This window comes from Amblyomma mixtum, chromosome 6, assembly GCF_055824585.1.
Source record: "Amblyomma mixtum isolate Tamu chromosome 6, ASM5582458v1, whole genome shotgun sequence".
Taxonomy (NCBI): Eukaryota; Metazoa; Arthropoda; class Arachnida; order Ixodida; family Ixodidae; genus Amblyomma; species Amblyomma mixtum.
The window spans coordinates 44,367,845-44,385,803 of record NC_143017.1 but is presented as its reverse complement, the minus strand read 5'-3'; the positions used below and the strand labels follow the sequence as shown (position 1 = coordinate 44,385,803).

The 17,959-nt window shown below is 47.8% G+C and overlaps 1 protein-coding gene and 1 pseudogene across 1 annotated transcript; both read left to right on the top strand.

Moving 5' to 3' along the window:
* Positions 1–4,329: 4,329 nt before the first annotated feature.
* On the top strand, positions 4,330–6,507 carry LOC149338917 (uncharacterized; annotated as a pseudogene).
* A 1,027-nt stretch (positions 6,508–7,534) lies between these two features.
* On the top strand, positions 7,535–13,632 carry LOC149338916 (uncharacterized). The gene has a single exon (XM_089547813.1). It carries the CDS (start codon positions 7,867–7,869, stop codon positions 9,637–9,639), a length of 1,773 nt encoding a protein of 590 aa, XP_089403939.1. The 5' UTR covers positions 7,535–7,866; the 3' UTR covers positions 9,640–13,632.
* Positions 13,633–17,959: the final 4,327 nt, after the last annotated feature.

Here is a 17,959-nt window from a genome sequence, read left to right as displayed (position 1 = left end):
CGGCGTTTAAAAATCGCTGGCATGCTACTCTGCGTAGGGAGGGGAATTTGGGAGATAAAGACAGAAGGAGAGCAGAGTGGAAGAGGTAAAAAAAAAAAACGAAGATAAAATGCGGCCATGAAATGGGTACTAAGGATGCAATGGCGAGTATTGATGTAACCTATGGAGTGATCGAGTGCATAGTCCGTCAAATGGGCTGGCGAAGTTCACTGCGTGAAGAATGCATGAAGGTGACGTGCAAGTGAATTTAAAGCTTATCGAGATGTCCAATGTCTTTTAAATATGTGAATAGAAAAGTCATTGCAAGTCTCTGTTGCCTAAGGCAGGCTAAGGGACCTAAAACTTTGTCCATTGTAAGGGGCACTGAGCAGAGCTTCTGCATGCAATGTTCATAGTACGCACGCTCGTTAGCATATGCAGGGCACTCAAGCAAGATATGCTCCACAGTTTCTATCGCGGCACAGTTGTCACAGTGCGGACTGTCCATTTGTCTAAAACGGTATCGTAAGCCGTTTGTATATGCAGCATTAAGACGAAGTCGATGATAAAGTGTTTCCAGATGTCGAGGAATTCTGGGTGAGAGTCTTGATCTAAGATGTGGGTCGATTGAGTGAAGAAATTGGTACTGATATGTCGGCAAACTCCAAAGCCGATACATTTCTTCGGAAGCAAAACTTTTGGCCACCTGGGACGCATCAGATTTCGTAAAAAAAGTTCTAATGTATCTCCGATGTTGATGGCCCTTACGGGCCGCTTCATCTGCTTTTTCATTAGCCTGAATGCCACAGTGAGCAGGTACCCACTGAAATGTTATGCAGTGGCCTGCGGCAATAGCTAAATGATGTAGATATCCGATGTCCAGGGAAACTGGCTGGTGATTCGTTTTCTTCAGCAGGTTGGCCAGGATCTGGAGAGATGCTTTCGAATCGGTGAAGATAACCCAACGGTCGGCGGTTCGGCGCAGGATGTAAGAAACAGCTTCCTTAATGCCGTGAAGCTCAGCTGTCGTAGAGGATGACCTCCGCTGCAGCCGGTAAGAAAGGGCATGGCCTGTTGAGGGCACATAAAGGCCACATGAAGAGGTTTCTTTAGTAGTTGAACCATCGGTGAAGATATGGGTGTGCTGCCTATATTCCTCCGTTAAGTAGGCGAGAGTAGTTTGCAGAAGCGCTGCCTGTGGCATGCGGCTCTTTGCATTCACACCTGGAACAAACTTCTTCACCTTTAGAGGAGAGAGTGTCCATGGAGGAAAGGCCAGAGGTAGTAGTTTCTGTGGCTGATTAATAGTAGGGATGGGCAGGAGCTGCACTGCCAGGCCAAAGCTAGAGTTGCTGTGAGTTAGGTGGACACGGTGCAGGAAGTGCTTCTTCCCTTGAAGAACATGGCGGAGATGGGTACGCATAGTTTCCTGGGCGGCAATCACCTCTAGTGGGAGACATCCTGCCTCCGCTACTGTTCCTGATGCAGAGGAACCCTTTGGGAGGCCAAGGCATATTCGCAGGCAGTTGTTCCGTGCGGCAACGAGAGACTTATTGCTTGATGTAGATAATCTTTGAAACACTGGTAGACAGTAGCGCAAGGTTCCTTCAACGTAGGCTTTTTCAAGCAGAAGCATTGATCGGCAGTTGCTACCCCACCTTGTTCCCGCCATGAACCTAAACACTTGCGATGCTGCAGTGATCCTCTCGCGGAGTTTTTTGATCTGAGGTGTCCATGACAGATTATAGCCGATTACAACACCCAGGAATCGCTGAGATCGTACATATGGTAGCGATCGTCCGCCTAGGAGCAGCGGATATCGGGTCATCGTTTTTCTTGTAAACGCCATTGCAACACTCTTTTCTGGCGAGAGACGAAGACCTTTGGAAGCCAGGTACATCGAAATGTGCAATAGCGCTCTCTGTAGACGTTGCTGGGTGATATAGCGCGAGCGTGATGCGGTCCAGATGCAGATATCATCAGCATAAATTGTTATACGGACCCCTTGCGGAAGGTTTCTTCTTATGTGTATAAGGGCAATATTGAACAGGAGAGGACTGAGCACCGCTCCCTGTGGTACGCCCCTCTCTACTGCGTGAAAGCGCGTTGGACCGTTTGGAGTGGTCATAAAAATTTGCCGTTCTTTCAAATAATGCCCAATCCATTTGTATAGCTTTCCTCCAAGGCTAAGACTGGCAAAGGCGGCGAGAATTGCATGATGAAAGACAGAGTCAAAGGCGGGCTTGATGTCTAGGAAAATGGCTGTCGGGATGTACCCAGCATGAAGGTACTCCTCAATTGATGAGACGAGGGAGATGATATTGTCAGTCGCAGACCTGTTTTGACGGAACCCGTTCATTTCTTGGCGGAACTCATTTCGGCTTTCTAGGAACCAAGTTATGCGTTTGCAGATCATGCGCTCCATGAGCTTACCTACGCAGCTCAGTAGGGCAATGGGCCGGAATGATGCGTAGCTTGTTGGCTGCTTACAGGGTTTCAAAACAGGCACAATTTTCGCCAGCTTCCATTCCGTGGGGACCTCACCAGTCATCCAGGAAGAATTGTAATACTCCAGGAGTCGAAGACGGGAGGTGTGGGGTAGCTTTGCAATGGCTTCATAAGTCACCTCATCATGACCCGGAGACGTGTGTCTATTTGTCTCCGCGATAGCTGTGGATAGTTCTTCCATTGTGAAAGGTAGGTCTAACGCTGGCACTGCCGCCTTTGGGATGCCTGATTGACCATTTGCGGAGAGTGTCGAATGCCCTGACCCTGCCGACAGTAGCCTGCAGTATTCTTCTGAGACTTCTTTTATAGATTTTTGTTCGTGAAGGGAGAGTGCAGCGAAGGGGTGGAGTTGTTGAGGCGGCGTGCGCATACCTCTAACTATCCGCCAAATATTGGTTACTGGTTGGCGCACATCCAGCGTAGAACAAAAGTCACGCCACTTTTGCCGACTGAGTTTATCCATATAGCGTCGAATGTGACGTTGTGCCCGTCGGCATGCACGTAGGTCATCGAGGCTTTTTGTGCGCAGAGCTTTCCTTTCAGCTCGCCTGCGTATAGCGCAGAGCCTTTGAAATGTGTCATCATTTGAAGGTAGGCTATCATTTTTAGTTGTAATTTGTGTACTCGCTCTCAGGCAATACGCCATTGTTGATGCTAATTCCTCATTGCGAGTTGCCGCAGTAATTCCTCTGCTTACAGCGCCCTTGTATGCGTACCAGTCTGTAGATTTTGTAAGGAATTTCTTTGGGTTCCTCTGCGCATGGAAAGCCGATATGAGGATTGGGTAATGGTCGCTTCCGCGTGTCTCCAAATCAGTGCACCAGCCAAAGTTGTGGGCGAATGAACTTGTGACAAATGTCACGTCAATGCTGCTGGTAGTCGTCGGGCCTCGGATGTAGGTGATGCAGCCATCATTTAATGGCTGAACTGAATGCTTGGAGAGAAGTTTTGCAAGCTTGGCACCTCGGGCACATGTATGTGAGCTGCCCCAAATTTCATTATGAGCATTGAAGTCTCCGCAAATAATATGCGGTGAGGGCGTCCTTGCTATCAAGTTATCAAGTCTCATAGCATCAAATGGCGTGCCTGGCTCAAGATATACTCCAATCAGAGTGTACTGTTGTCCGGCAATAACTGTGACAGCGCACACGTATTCATTGTCGCTGTGAGGCGGGACATCAACCGATGAGGCCGGGATATCCTTGCGAAAGCCTATCAGCAATCTGCTGACGTTATCTGGTCGTTGTGAATGATGGAAATAGTATCCGTGGAGTCGGAAAGTTTCCTCGACGCGTGATTCACAGATGACTATGAAGGGGAAGCGGTACGCTCGCACGAGCTGTCGGAAATCTGAGAGTTTAGAGCGTAGCCCGCGAGCGTTCCACTGGAAAATGGTGCATGTACGAAAGATGTTGTGGATTGTCAGCTGCGGCGAAGTTCTCGCTGTTGAAGCCATGACTACTGAAGTGTGGTATTACGCCCCTGCGGAGCGTAGGAGACCGACACCAACGGCTCCATTGCAAGGACAGCTTCTACTTCTGGGAGTCCTCCTGACGAGGGGTTTGCACGGATAAGAGCCTTGATGGCTGCAAACAGCATCGGAATGAGTAGGCTTGTGATATCTTGTTCAGAGTTTCCGGTTTGCTGCCTGTCGCTGATCTTCCTGTCATGTTGTGGCGCCTTAGGCTCAGAGCGAGCGACGCTGTTTGTCGGGTCTTGTGCAGTGCGCTGCAGCAGCTTTGATGAAGGAGAAGAACCAACGGACTTCCCACGCTTACAGGAGTATTTCGCTGCTGCCGACCGAATCATAAGTGAAACAAAAGAGCGTTTTGAGCAGCCGGCATGGAAAAGCTCGTAAAACTAGAAGACATCTTAACCAGCGCCGCTGGAGCTATAGACGGTATACAGCAGATGAACTAGAGGCGGCTTTGGGAATGCATACAGTTGATTTTGACTTGTGCAGACTCTCGGCGCAGTTTATGTTATTACCAACTCTTCTAAACGGTGATGATTCTACCACAACTCTGGGCATTTTGGAGATCCTGCAAAGGCAATCGAAAAACATGCGCGAGTTGATGGATCAGGTCGTGAGGTATGTTCAGCTTCTGTTTTCCATACCAGCGTCTGTCGCTTCTGGGGAACGCTCTTTTAGTGCTCTGCGCAGAATAAAAACGTATTTGCGCGAACCGAACGACTCAAAAGTGGTTACCGCATCTTTTGATTTTGCATATACACAAAGAAAGAACGGCGCTTCTAAGTATAGACGCCGTCATCAGGGAGTTTGTGAGCAGAACAGCAGAGGGAGCAGCAACCTTTGGTCTAGAACAGGGGTTCTCAAACTGGGTTCCGCGGAACACAGGGGTTCCGCGGGCTGTCTTCTTGTGTTCCGCGAGAACCCTCACCGGCCCTGACCCGGCAGCTGATATGAGACTGGCTCTGAGTGCAGCTGAGCCACGCTTTGACTTGCTCTCAAAAGGGAAGCAGTACCACTCATCACATTAGTATTTGTATTAATCGGTGCAATAAACATTTAACTTTTGCAACTCTCTCTTTGCAAAAATGCACTCGACAACATTGCTGGTAAGTGAAAGCAGGAGGGGGGGGGGGGGGGGGGGGGTGGGGGGGGGGGGGGGGGGGTTCCTTGGAACTTATTGAAGGCTTTTGGGGTTCCTCCAAGCAAAAAAGTTTGAGAACCCCTGGTCTAGAAAGAGCAGCACTGTCCGAAATGTCTGCTGCTTGCGTGCATTATTGCTAAGTGTATACATGTACTGTAGCGCGTTTGCTTGTATTGTGGCAATGTACTGTTGTTTTATGTTATGGTTTTGTTCATGTGTGAATGTCTAATTATGTAAATTTGTCAAACGTCAATAAATATGTGCGCGCTGAAAATTTATTTTGTAGTTTTTTCTTGTTAATGCTTGTATAACAATATGCACTATATATCTAACGATCAAAGAAACATTGCGTTTTTCACGCAGTTAATTATTCTCTCTGGAGCCAAACTTGGATTGTAATATCTGAAAAACCTAAGTATATAAACAAAAAAACAAGTAAAAATAAACTTGTTCGAGCCCCCCCCCCCCCCCCCCCCCCCCCCGAATATATACTTCCGACGTCCCTGCGTGGAGTTGGATATTCGCATCGACAGCTATATTGCAGTATCGCCAGGCAAGCGGGGGAGCCCAGCCCAGCTCACAGTTTCGACAGGCCCCTCCCGAGTCGGTGATGACGTGTTTCAACTTAGGATTAGTGAGAGCCAGAGCAATTGCAATCTCCTCCGCGTGTGTTGCGTTGTAGGCTTTGAAAGCGAGCCCGTTAACTGTGTTGTTTTGTGCACAACTGCGGCCGACCACTTGGGGATCTTTAACGTGCACTGAAGCACATATGGATGCCCTTTGAAAAAAAAATGGGTGTGGTTTATCTCTGGTTAAACCTGGTTGGTTGCGAAAGCTTAGCTGCTTCAGATTCTCGTCGTTTTCGCAAACGTTCTTCTCGTTGTTCCTCTGCTTGCTGGGCACGTTTTTCCCGCTTGGCTTCATTCCGCTTAGTATTCCCTGGTTTGCTTATCGTCATGGCTATGTTAGACATTAAAGACGAGACTTGTGGTGAAGGCGGTACGTTTTATTCCACTTTACTGACTGCTCGAAAGACGGCCCGGTGATCCGTAAAGTAACTGTGAAGTCCGCTTGAAACGCGCGCGTCGCACTGGAACATTCAGTCACTCTGATCACGTTGTCGGCCATGCGGCGAGCCTTCACGTCCTCGGAAGACGGCCCACCCAGCTGTGCCAAAGCGCGACGCTGCAACCGCTCCGCGTCCTGACGTCGCCTCTTGGCTAGGCGCTGTTCTCGCTCCTCAGGCGTTTCCGCTGCTCTCTTGGCCTTGCACCGATCGTTCTTCCTTTTCCCGACAGCTAGCTCCTGGGCCACAATCTCAGTGTCGGACGAGTGGAGCTTATCGTTTGCAAAGCCGCTCAACGGCTGCCTTCTCCATGGCAATGGCTTGGTTGGTTGCGACTGAGAGAAGGATGAAAAGGAAAAGTGCAGTGCGGGCCTGCCAACTGGCTCAAGCCAAGCCACCACCGCTGCCACGTGCAGACAGAAGAGAGTTGAAAGATAAGAGGAAAGAGAAAAAGAGAGGAAAGACGCGCGTCGCAGACAACCGCTTCTGAAGCGGACGCTGGCTGAAAAAACAGATAAGCGGCAGCGTGGGCGAGACCCCTCTCTTAATTCGGCTATGGTTTGCTGGTTGGTTGCGACTGAGAGAAGAATGAAAAGGAAAGTGGACGGGCCTGCCTACTGGCTCAGCCGAGCCACCCCCGCTGCCACGTGCAGATAGAAGACAGTTGAAAGATAAGATGAGAAATAATCCACACAGGTTTTGGAGCCATTTTCGTGGCCGTAAAACGGTGCAGTCCGGTCTCTCTGTAGAAGATAAGGCCAATACTGCTAATATGTACAACGATTTCTTCTTTTCAGTCTTTACTAAAGATAACGGCATCATCCCCGACTCCTGCAATTTGCCCCTGCTAAATATTGAACCTCTCAGAATTACCGATGACGGGATTTTCAATCTTCTGCTGAACCTAGATCCAAAAAAATCAACAGGTCCGTATGATATTCCAAATGAGTTTTTAAAAAGATATGCCGAATGGTGTAGCAAGTACCTTGGTATTATCTTTCGCAAGTCTATTTCATCATCAAGGCTGCCCAGAGACTGGAAAATGGCAAAGATCATACCTATTCATAAATCAGGGGACACTACCTCACCCTCAAACTATAGGCCAATCTCTCTTACAAGTACATCATGTAAAATTTTGGAACACATAATTTCGAAGCACATAACCTCATTCCTGGAGCGCAATAGTATATTGACACCCCATCAGCATGGATTCCGACGCGGGTTATCAACCGTTACTCAACTAACAGAGGTTGTACACGATCTAGCACTTAATATTAATAACTGTAGCCAGACAGACATAATATTGCTCGATTTTTCAAAGGCATTCGACTCTGTATCACACAATAAGTTGCTAGGGAAACTAAAAACTGTTATCGGGGAAGGCGACTTACTATCTTGGTTAGAAGATTTTTTGTCAAATCGGTCTCAGTTTGTGGTTTTTGAGTATGTTTCATCCAAAACAGTTCCAGTAACGTCGGGCGTTCCTCAGGGATCAGTCCTTGGTCCATTGTTATTTCTGCTCTTCATCAATGACATAACTAATGACATTGATTGTAACATTAAGCTCTTCGCAGATGACTGCATTCTTTACAAAACTATTAACAACCGCGAAGACCATCTGTCGTTAAACAGTTCTGTCGTTAAACAGGTGGGCTCGGTGGCTGTGCAACCGCACAGTCTAACCCTTTCGCCTTCATCATGCAGATTTTTCTGTTCATCGTTCGCGTGGCCATCCCCGCCCTGCTGTCTGCGCGCCCTGGAACCGCAGTGTTTTCCGCGCATGCCGATGCCAGCAACAACAACAGCCCCTGCTGCAACACCGCAGCCATCATCTCTCCATTTCCCGGACCGCCCCTCGGGCAGCACTGGACACTACCTTATCCCTGGCAAGCGGAACTGCGAGCGACATCAACAGCGGAAGCTATAAAGGAGCAACGCCCGTCCGCGCCACTCTGTGGGCTCGGTGGCTGTGCAACCGCACAGTCTAACCCTTTCGCCTTCATCATGCAGATTTTTCTGTTCATCGTTCGCGTGGCCATCCCCGCCCTGCTGTCTGCGCGCCCTGGAACCGCAGTGTTTTCCGCGCATGCCGATGCCAGCAACAACAACAGCCCCTGCTGCAACACCGCAGCCATCATCTCTCCATTTCCCGGACCGCCCCTCGGGCAGCACTGGACACTACCTTACCCCTGGCAAGCGGAACTGCGAGCGACATCAACAGCGGAAGCTATAAAGGAGCAACGCCCGTCCGCGCCACTCTGTGGGCTCGGTGGCTGTGCAACCGCACAGTCTAACCCTTTCGCCTTCATCATGCAGATTTTTCTGTTCATCGTTCGCGTGGCCATCCCCGCCCTGCTGTCTGCGCGCCCTGGAACCGCAGTGTTTTCCGCGCATGCCGATGCCAGCAACAACAACAGCCCCTGCTGCAACACCGCAGCCATCATCTCTCCATTTCCCGGACCGCCCCTCGGGCAGCACTGGACACTACCTTATCCCTGGCAAGCGGAACTGCGAGCGACATCAACAGCGGAAGCTATAAAGGAGCAACGCCCGTCCGCGCCACTCTGTGGGCTCGGTGGCTGTGCAACCGCACAGTCTAACCCTTTCGCCTTCATCATGCAGGTTGGTAACTTCTACAGTCTATTTGCTAAGAAAACTAGCAATTATCTCTTACTACAGCTACCGAGCCCACAGAGCTGTGTCTGTATTGGTGTTGAATGCGTTCAGGTTGTTCGATCCTTGTTACTTTTGGCTGGGGATATTGAAACAAACCCGGGACCTGATTTTGAAACCGTGCTTGCTGAGCTAAAGAAACTGTCTTCCGGGCAATCTACACTTCTCTCAGAAATACAAGACATGAAAAAACAACTTACGGCTACTGACACGGCAATCGCAGACTTAACAGCACGCATGTGTATCCTTGAGGCACAAAACCAACTTATCACTGAGCTGCAGTCGCGACTAGACTCGATGGAGACAGCGACAACAGAAATGTGTGCTCATATAAAAAACCTTGAGGCTCGTGTTGACGACGCTGAGAACCGGTCACGTCGAAACAATGTAATATTTTATGGTATCCCTGATAATGACCCCGCAGAAACTTACACACAATCTGAGGAAGCTGTAATCCATCTTTGTTCCACTACCTTAGATATAACAGTTGCTTCAAACGATATCGAGCGCGCCCATCGCCTCGGCCGTCATACAGCTGGAAAAACCCGACCAATAATCGCAAAATTTCACTCCCACAAAACTAAGCTGGAAATTCTGTCTAATGGAAAAAAATTCAAAGATACTGTATATAGCGCCGGTGAAGACTTCTCGCCTGCCGTTAGGAAGGCCCGAAAACAGCTTATCACCTTTGCAAAAACCAAATCTACAGCTTATAAACTGAGCTATAAAACCTTGTTTATCGGTCGCGCACGGTACGTTTATGACGAATCCTCGGAAACTGTTAAGGAAATATCGTAGCAGCCATCTAGAAAAAGCACCCCACAGCCTCACCCCACGCCCGCGTCCCGGCAGTCACCTCAGTCTACTCTTTCTTTTTCCGTGCTTTTCACTAATGTCCGCAGTTTCATTTCTAAGCGGGAAGAAATCTCGAGTCTTGTTCGTTCGTCCAATAGCAACATCTTCGTACTAACTGAAACGTGGCTGACTAGCGAAATTAACGACAATGAGGTCCTGGCAGACTTATCTAACTTTAAGCTTTTTCGTAAGGACCGTCAGGGGTCTCGTGGCGGAGGAGTGCTCATTGGTTTTTCTAATGATTTACCATTTTCAATCATTTCCATTTCGTCTGATCTAGAAATAATGTGGCTTTTCTGCCGTTGTCCTCCTCAGTCGGTTCTTCTCGGTGTTTGTTACAGGCCCCCGCATTGTACTCCGGACTTTTCAGAGAAACTTACTAACTTGCTGTGTGAACTTACTGCTAAATATCAAAAGTCGCATATACTTCTCTTTGGTGATTTTAATTTCCCGGATATTGACTGGAATACTAACACTGCTTCAGCATCAGGCACGGTGGAAGCCAAAAATTTCATAGAAGTGTGCCTGAACTTTGGCCTTACACAAGTTATCTTGGCGCCAACAAGAATAACACAAACGAGCGCTAACATATTAGACCTGCTACTCGTCAGTCATCCCGAAAGTGTTAAATCAGTCACGATTCTTCCTGGAATAAGCGATCACGAAGTAATTCATACCGATATAGCCTTAACTCCGCTTCGGAACCAAACTTTTAAAAAGACGATCCGTTTGTACGATAAGGGTGACTACGCAGAGATTAATCGTGAACTAGACGCTTTCTTTCAATCTTTCCGAACTAATTTTCATATTCGGTCTATCGAAGAAAATTGGACTATATTTAAGAAGAAAATTACTGAACTAACTGATCAGTTCATTCCTAAGTTCACCTTCCGAGAGAGTTCACAGAAACCATGGTTCACTAAAACGCTAAAACGTTTGGAGAATAGAAAGAAGCGTCTATTTCGCGCAGCCAATGCAAAAACTAACCAGGCGGTCTGGGACAAGTATTACGCAGCCGAAAAGGCATATAATTCATCTGCTCGGAACGCCAAACGTTCCTTTTTCAACAAAGACTTGCCCCGAATACTACACACTAATCCTCGAAAATTCTGGGACACCATCAACCCAAAACACAAAGGCGACATCAGTGTCACAAATGAAGCAGGAGACGTGCTTAGTCATGCAGAGTGTGCTCACATGTTCAATGTTGCATTTCAATCAGTGTTCACTAATGAATATGATGCCCCCTTTTCTGTGCCAAACACTTTTATTTATAATGTTATGTCACCTGTTGAATTTAACACATTGGGAATTCTGTCACTAATCGATAAAATGAAACTTTCATCTTCGGCCGGTTTCGATAATGTCAACGCCAAATTTCTTAAGAATACGAAACTCACCAGTGCCAGTTACTTATGTTTGCTATTCCAGCAGTCACTCTCTTCTGGCCAACTTCCTCGTGACTGGAAAAATGGGAAGGTCATTCCAGTCTTCAAATCCGGTAACACAAATTCTCCATTAAATTATCGCCCCATTTCTTTAACAAGCGTGCCTTGCAAGCTAATGGAACACGTCATATTCTCCCATGTCATTGCCTTCTTGGATTCGAACAATTTTTTTTCATCCTGCGCAGCACGGGTTCCGGAAAGGCTTTTCTTGCGACACTCAACTAGCCCTTTTTATTCATGACTTGCATGCCAACCTAGATCTTAACCTGCAAACTGACGCTATATTTCTTGATTTTAAAAAAGCCTTCGATAAAGTTCCCCACAAACGCCTGTTGTACAAGTTATCTAACCTTAATATCGATCCTAATGTTGTTGCATGGATTAAAGAATTCCTAACTAACCGCACTCAGTCCGTCTTTGTAAATGAACACACTTCCAGCTTCCTTCCTGTAACATCTGGCGTCCCTCAAGGTTCCGTACTAGGTCCCCTTTTGTTTTTAATATACATAAATGATTTGCCCTCGCATGTGTCTTGTAAAATTCGCATGTTTGCTGACGATTGTGTTATTTATGAAGCAGTTAATAACAATTCTGATCAATTATCTCTCCAAAACAACCTTAACAAGATTCGGGATTGGTGTAAAATTTGGCTAATGGAGCTTAACCCTCACAAATGCAACGTACTCTCTTTTCATCGCCGCCGTAACCCGCTCGTGCCCCTCTATCACATAGACTCCGTTCCCGTGCTGCCAGTAGAATCATACAAATATTTAGGCGTAACCTTGTGCGCTGACCTCTCCTGGAAAACGCATATAACTAACATCATTTCTTCAGCTAACAAATCCCTTGGTTTTCTAAAACGTCATCTACACGATGCGCCCATGCATGTTAGGTTATTAGCTTACGAAACACTTGTGAAATCGAAATTAGAATACGCATCACCCATTTGGCATCCACATCAAGCTTATCTAACCAACGCATTAGAAATTTTGCAAAACCGCGCAGTCAGATTTATTCATTCTTCATATCATTACAGCACGAGTGTTACATATCTGAAATCGCTTTCAGGCATACAGCCACTCGAGCTGCGCCGCCGCACAGCCAGTCTTTTATTATTTCACAAGTTCTTTTACAGCCATCTACGAACTGCACCCTACATGGTCCCTCCGGCACGCATATCTCACCGCACTCTCCATCAACTCCAGATCAGCCGTCCACGTGCACGCACAGTCACCTTCGCAGCTTCATTTTTTTCACGCACCGCCGCGGACTGGAATGGCCTTCCCGCTGACATTGCAACAATAACCTGTCCCGCGAACTTCGCACGCAGAGCTAACACCTTTTTGTCATCATCATAACGCATGATTACTTTGTCGCACCAAACGTTGTACCCACCCCTTATGTAATGCCCCTGAAAAGGGGTCTTTAAGGAAATAAAATTGATTGATTGATTGATTGAAAAAAAATAACAGAATGGTGTAACACGTGGCAAATGACAATAAACACCAAAAAATCCGTTTGTATGACAGTAACAAGAAATTCCCGTTTTGCTTTTCTTACTCTGTAAACGGCGTTCCATTAGCGAAAACTAAACACCATAAATATCTAGGTATTACGCTGTCTTCTGACCTGAGGTGGGACTCTCACATTGCTAACATCACGTCTACTGCTTTACGGAAACTTCTCTTTATCAGGAGACGCTTGCGGTCCGCACCAGTATCTTCTAAACTCCTGGCCTACAAAACCCTTGTAAGGCCAGTCTTAGAATACGCGAACACAGTCTGGTTCCCACAATCAATAACTAACATCACAAAACTTGAGGCTATACAACGCAAAGCCCTACGAATAATTCACAATAAATACAAGCGCACAGATTCCCCAACATTGCTTGCAGCTTCATCCGGTCTCCAAACATTATCCGCAAGAGCAAAACAAGCGCGCTTAAAATTTTTGTTTCAATTATTACACGAGCAGTACAGGATAGATGTGAAAAAATACGTGACGTACTCACAATCGCCACCTTCACGGCACAAACATACGAACACACTAACCGAGTATGTGTGCCATAATGACACGTTTAAGCATTCCTTTTTCCCTCTCTCCATTAGTGAATGGAATCGCTTGGATCGTAACATCACATGCACTCAATCCTTATCATCATTCGTGTCGCAGATAGAGCATTTGTCGTAATGCACAGTGGCGATGCAGCAACCGTGACTGCAAATCTAGGCAAGAAGACAACCCCTTCTAACTTGTCATGTATGCGATTTTGAGTGCATTTTGAAATTGTGCCTACCATTGTCGAAGATCTGTTCTGTATATCCTTTTGCTATGGCCAATTCACTTTTCCCTACCTTTGCTTCTATGCCATGTTTGCTGCCTTTGAATAATATGTTTATATTTGTTTTTTGCACTGTATACTAATTGCCCCTGCTATGGTCTTGCAATAAGACCAGCAGTATTGTAAAATAAAAAGGAGAGAGAGAAATAGACGCACGTCGCAACACCGCGTCCACCGAAGCGGACGCCGGCTATCCGCTACTGCATCACACTCCTCTTATACTCACACCGCAGCGCGTCCCCTCCCCTTGCGCATAAAGGCGCACCAGCTCTGACGTCACTTGGCTCCTCGCACATGCGCACAACTGGCGAGGCGAGCGGCGTCTGCTCCGCTGTCACGCAGCTGCGAGGCGCGCGGCACGGCACACCAGCTGCGTGCTCTGACGTCACTCCGCGCATGCGCACAACTGGCCTTCCAGACGCACGGCAAATTGGCGAAACTGGGTAGTGTAGCTCTCGCTACAGAAGAGGTACCATAGTGGAAGGCTTCCGAATAATTTCGACCGCACACACACGCATAAAAAAGGCAGGTGGCATGTTACGCTGCTAGCCAGCATTCGGTATCTTCCCGTGACAGCTACCTTCCAGGTGGCGTTTCGCTCTGCTACTTGGACATCTGGTTACGCCGACTATGACGCGCGAACGCACGCCTAAGAGCTGAACTCTAAAAGCTACTGACTAATTCCTTCTAAGTTTTGAAAAGCCACTCATTCCGAACAGGTCGCTGCATTTGATAGTTTAGTAACATATTATGAGGCTGTGAATAATACAGGTCTTTGAGTCGACCGAGAACGAGCAGACTGCAGAAAATCGAGAACCTGACTAGAATTTTTCACTAAAAACGGGTCATCTATATTAAGCAGATTGAGCTTACTTAGCAAATATAGTGACAACTGTCTTTTCCACGTGCCTTGTTCCGAAATAAGTTCCAAAAGGCTTATAAAGTATGTGGGTATTCACGCTGAAGAATGCAATAAGGAAGACTTTTTTTAATGGTGTCTTCGACTGGTCGCTCCCACGATCCGGTTCGGATTTGGCAAAGCGAGAGCCGCTCTAGCTCCGAGCGTATAGCGAGACCGGTCAAGCCGAATGGTCAGCAAGTTTTCAGAGCGAAAGCGCAGGAAGCAGAAAAAGGACATAACTTCCGTAACGGCGTACCCAGCGTAATGATTCGTCTTTTTTTCGACATTTCGCCTCACAGAGCCACACAGCAGGGATGTTTTAAATGCGTCTAATACCTGAAGCGCCTAAACTTGTTTGAACGGATGCGTAAAAACCGACGCCTTAGGCCTCGCCAGACCAGTCGTGGTGTGTCCTGGCTACCCTGACTTCGCATCCGTCTCCACAAAACGGCGGAAGTGGCTCTGTCACGTGACCACATCTCGGGACCGCTCAGACTTTTTTCTCGGAGCGCCTCAGAGCGCTCTGGGCTGGAGGCGGGTGCTCTGAGTCAGCCAAATGTAGTCAGAGCGCTTGATTTCGACCAGCCGAACGTGCGGCTGCATCTCAGAGCGATCTGAAACGACCAGTCGAAGACACCATAGGAGTCAGAAATGGTCCTTGAGAGCCCGCACTCCGAACAGCAAGGAGTAAACAAGGGAGTAAGCTGTCCTCTCGCGTACTCCCATTTCATGAATGGGAGTGCACTAGGAGTGCATTTTTACTCCCATATAGGTGTATTCTTGTTTAGTATGGACTGAGGTTAAGCTCGCCGCATAACTTTTTTACTACACACTTAACTTTACCTACCCAGTGCCTTCATGGCAAGCGAACAGAGACAGAGGGATCAATTTTAGCGCGGTACAGTTCTGATGACAAAGTCACAAAACCACCTTTAGCCGCGGAAGGCACCACGAGATTATGCTGCTCGACGAGGTTCCAGGACCGCTTGACAAAGCCTGGAGGGGGCTTGCATCAACCCACCTTTCTGAATTCATTAAAGCTTCAAAAGTTAAGAATACTTACATGCCGTGAATGCAAACGTGTGTCACCGTGGACTACTAGTTAAAGGGGCCATGACATGGTTGTTCTTCGTATTGCAGTTTTGCACTTCAGTAAATAACAGAAGAGACTGGTCCAATTTTCGAAATTTAGCTGCCCTGGACTCGCTGTATATTCCAGAAAACGTGATTGAACTTGAGACGGGGAAACTCCTCCCACCAGCAGCGACCGCCATATTGAATGCTCGAGTGACATCGCAAGCGCACGCATGGAGCAGTGTCGTCTATCGTTACTACAATGCGCACAACGAGGTCTCTTGTCCCCTATACTTTCAAGGGCGATCGAAGTAGCAGTCGTCCCTCATATGTGAGGGACTGGTGCCACAAAAGCGGTAACAGTTAGGGTCCGGTCACACTCCCTGCAGACTGATGCCGCACCACCAATCAGAGGCAGAGGATTCAGAACTGTCTACCCTCCCGTCACCGGAATAAACGGGGTCATTTGGTGGCACGCCGCCGGCCACGAACCTTGGCGTCCTTTGTTTTGCCGCCCACCACAGCACCCCTGTGCTGCGCGATGTCAGTGCACGTTAAAGATCTCCAGGTGGTCGAAATACATAGGACACCTCCACTACAGCACCTCTTTCTTCTTTCACAACCTTTATCCCTTCCTTACCCAGTATTCTGCATGTGAAAATATGGTACGCAGTTGCATTACTTTGTTTGCCAGCAACTGAAGCAAGTGGGAAATGGGACACATGTATCCCGCTGCTGCATAAAGGGTTAAACTTTGGCCCCATCATAACCAATGTCCATGCATTTTAAACTAGATTATTTGACAAGCAGCAGCTGTTGAAAGTCCTGGAGGCTTGTGCCGAGGCATCCCATGTTACACTTAAAGGGAGACTGAAGCACTTTTTCTGAAAATCGGGCTGGCAGCGGCATCCTATAGCTTTTCATGCTGTATGCTGGAATATCGCATCCAAATTAGGCAAAAACAAGCGCGAATTGCCTTTTTTAGCCGAAATATGCGGCCTGTGCCGCGGAGCACGCCGCGCGGCGCGCCGCCGCCCGTGGTTGGTCAAGAGAGGTCGTGACGTCACTTAATTGAGGACTGGAAAAGCTGCCGATGCGGATCCGGCGCTGCGTTGAGGGCAGATCGCAGCTTTCCGTGTCGTTGTAAAAGCGAATACGGCGACTAGTTTTTTTTACTGACAACCGAAGAAAAGGATACTACAGTTTGCTCATTCCACGTATCGCCTGAAACCAAAAAAGACAAGCAAAGAATTCTATGCCTAGCACAAGCATACGCCAGCGTCAAAGACGCGATGCAGACCATGCGTAAAAGGTGCCAGCACAACCTCAGCTCGGATTCTCGGAAAGGAAGGGGTGCGAACAATACTCAAGTCAATTACCACCACCGGACGCCTCCTGGCTCGCCCGGAAGAGCGTCATCCTAAAGAAAAGGCCCAAAGCACTGTGTACAAAAAATCCTGTTCTCAGTACCCGGCGTTGCAGGTTGGGGCAAGAAGTATTTCAAGGAAACGATGAAGGAGCACAAAGTTGGTGTCAAAATTAGCGAAGCGCAGTGGCCAAGCACTGCGAGGCATGTGACTACAAGGTAGTGACGCAATCATGGTGCGCTGGAAACCAAGCCAAATACGCGCACAAATACGCTTCACTCCTGGCGCGTTCAGCAGATGCCAGAAAATATTAATCGAAGCCTCGGAAACGTTCGCCCTTCCTAGATTTGCAGTTTAGGTTCAGTGAAGTAGTTGCCAACTATATGTGTGTTTAAAAGCCCAGCTAGCTGCAACTCGCCCACTGCCACTACTTGATGAAGAAACCGAGTAAGGTTGCGGTGTTTTTTTGCAAAAACTCGGTTGGCATTCATTTCTCTCATAAATTTGCATCCGAAATCAACGTCGAACGCTTTCATTTTAATTGCTTAGCTAGGATTAAACGAGATGCCGCATATGAAGAGCTTCGATGCTTGCTTGCTTTGCTTTATTGTGCTTTGCTCTGCTTGCTTGCTTGCTTGGATACGTCGAACCGAGTATAAAATCACTAACCGAGCCTTGCTGAGCACGTCTCAGGTGGTCTGGCCGCACCTAAGCTGAGGAGAGCGACACATGCTTAAGCCTCTATAAGGTTTCTTCAGGGGCTAAGTGAGCATGTTTCTACTTTTAAAAGAGGCGCTTCTTCGGAATGGTGACACGCCTCTTATGCGCGAGGAAATCGATGGAACTGTGTCATGGTTCAGCCGCGCCTTTTCGACAAAAATCTCCAGAGATCACACTAGGACAAGCTCTGCCTGTAGCCGCTCTTACGTAAGTGTTTCGAGCAGAGTAAGCTTGCTTTAGTCGGCTTGAATTCTTCGTCACAGCAGCGAGCGGTTGCGCTGCGAGCTTGTGATCTTGCGGAAAACAGTGGAAGACGACACAGTCGCGGCCGTAGTTGTTCGTGGACACGAACGCAGAGTAGTACCTGTTGAATCTGATTCTCAAGGTCGGCTGACACGCTTTGTACGTCACA

Excerpts from the sequence above, each read along its gene's own strand:
- LOC149338916 (XM_089547813.1), top strand. The coding sequence starts at position 7,867 with ATGCAGATTTTTCTGTTCATCGTTCGCGTGGCCATCCCCGCCCTGCTG.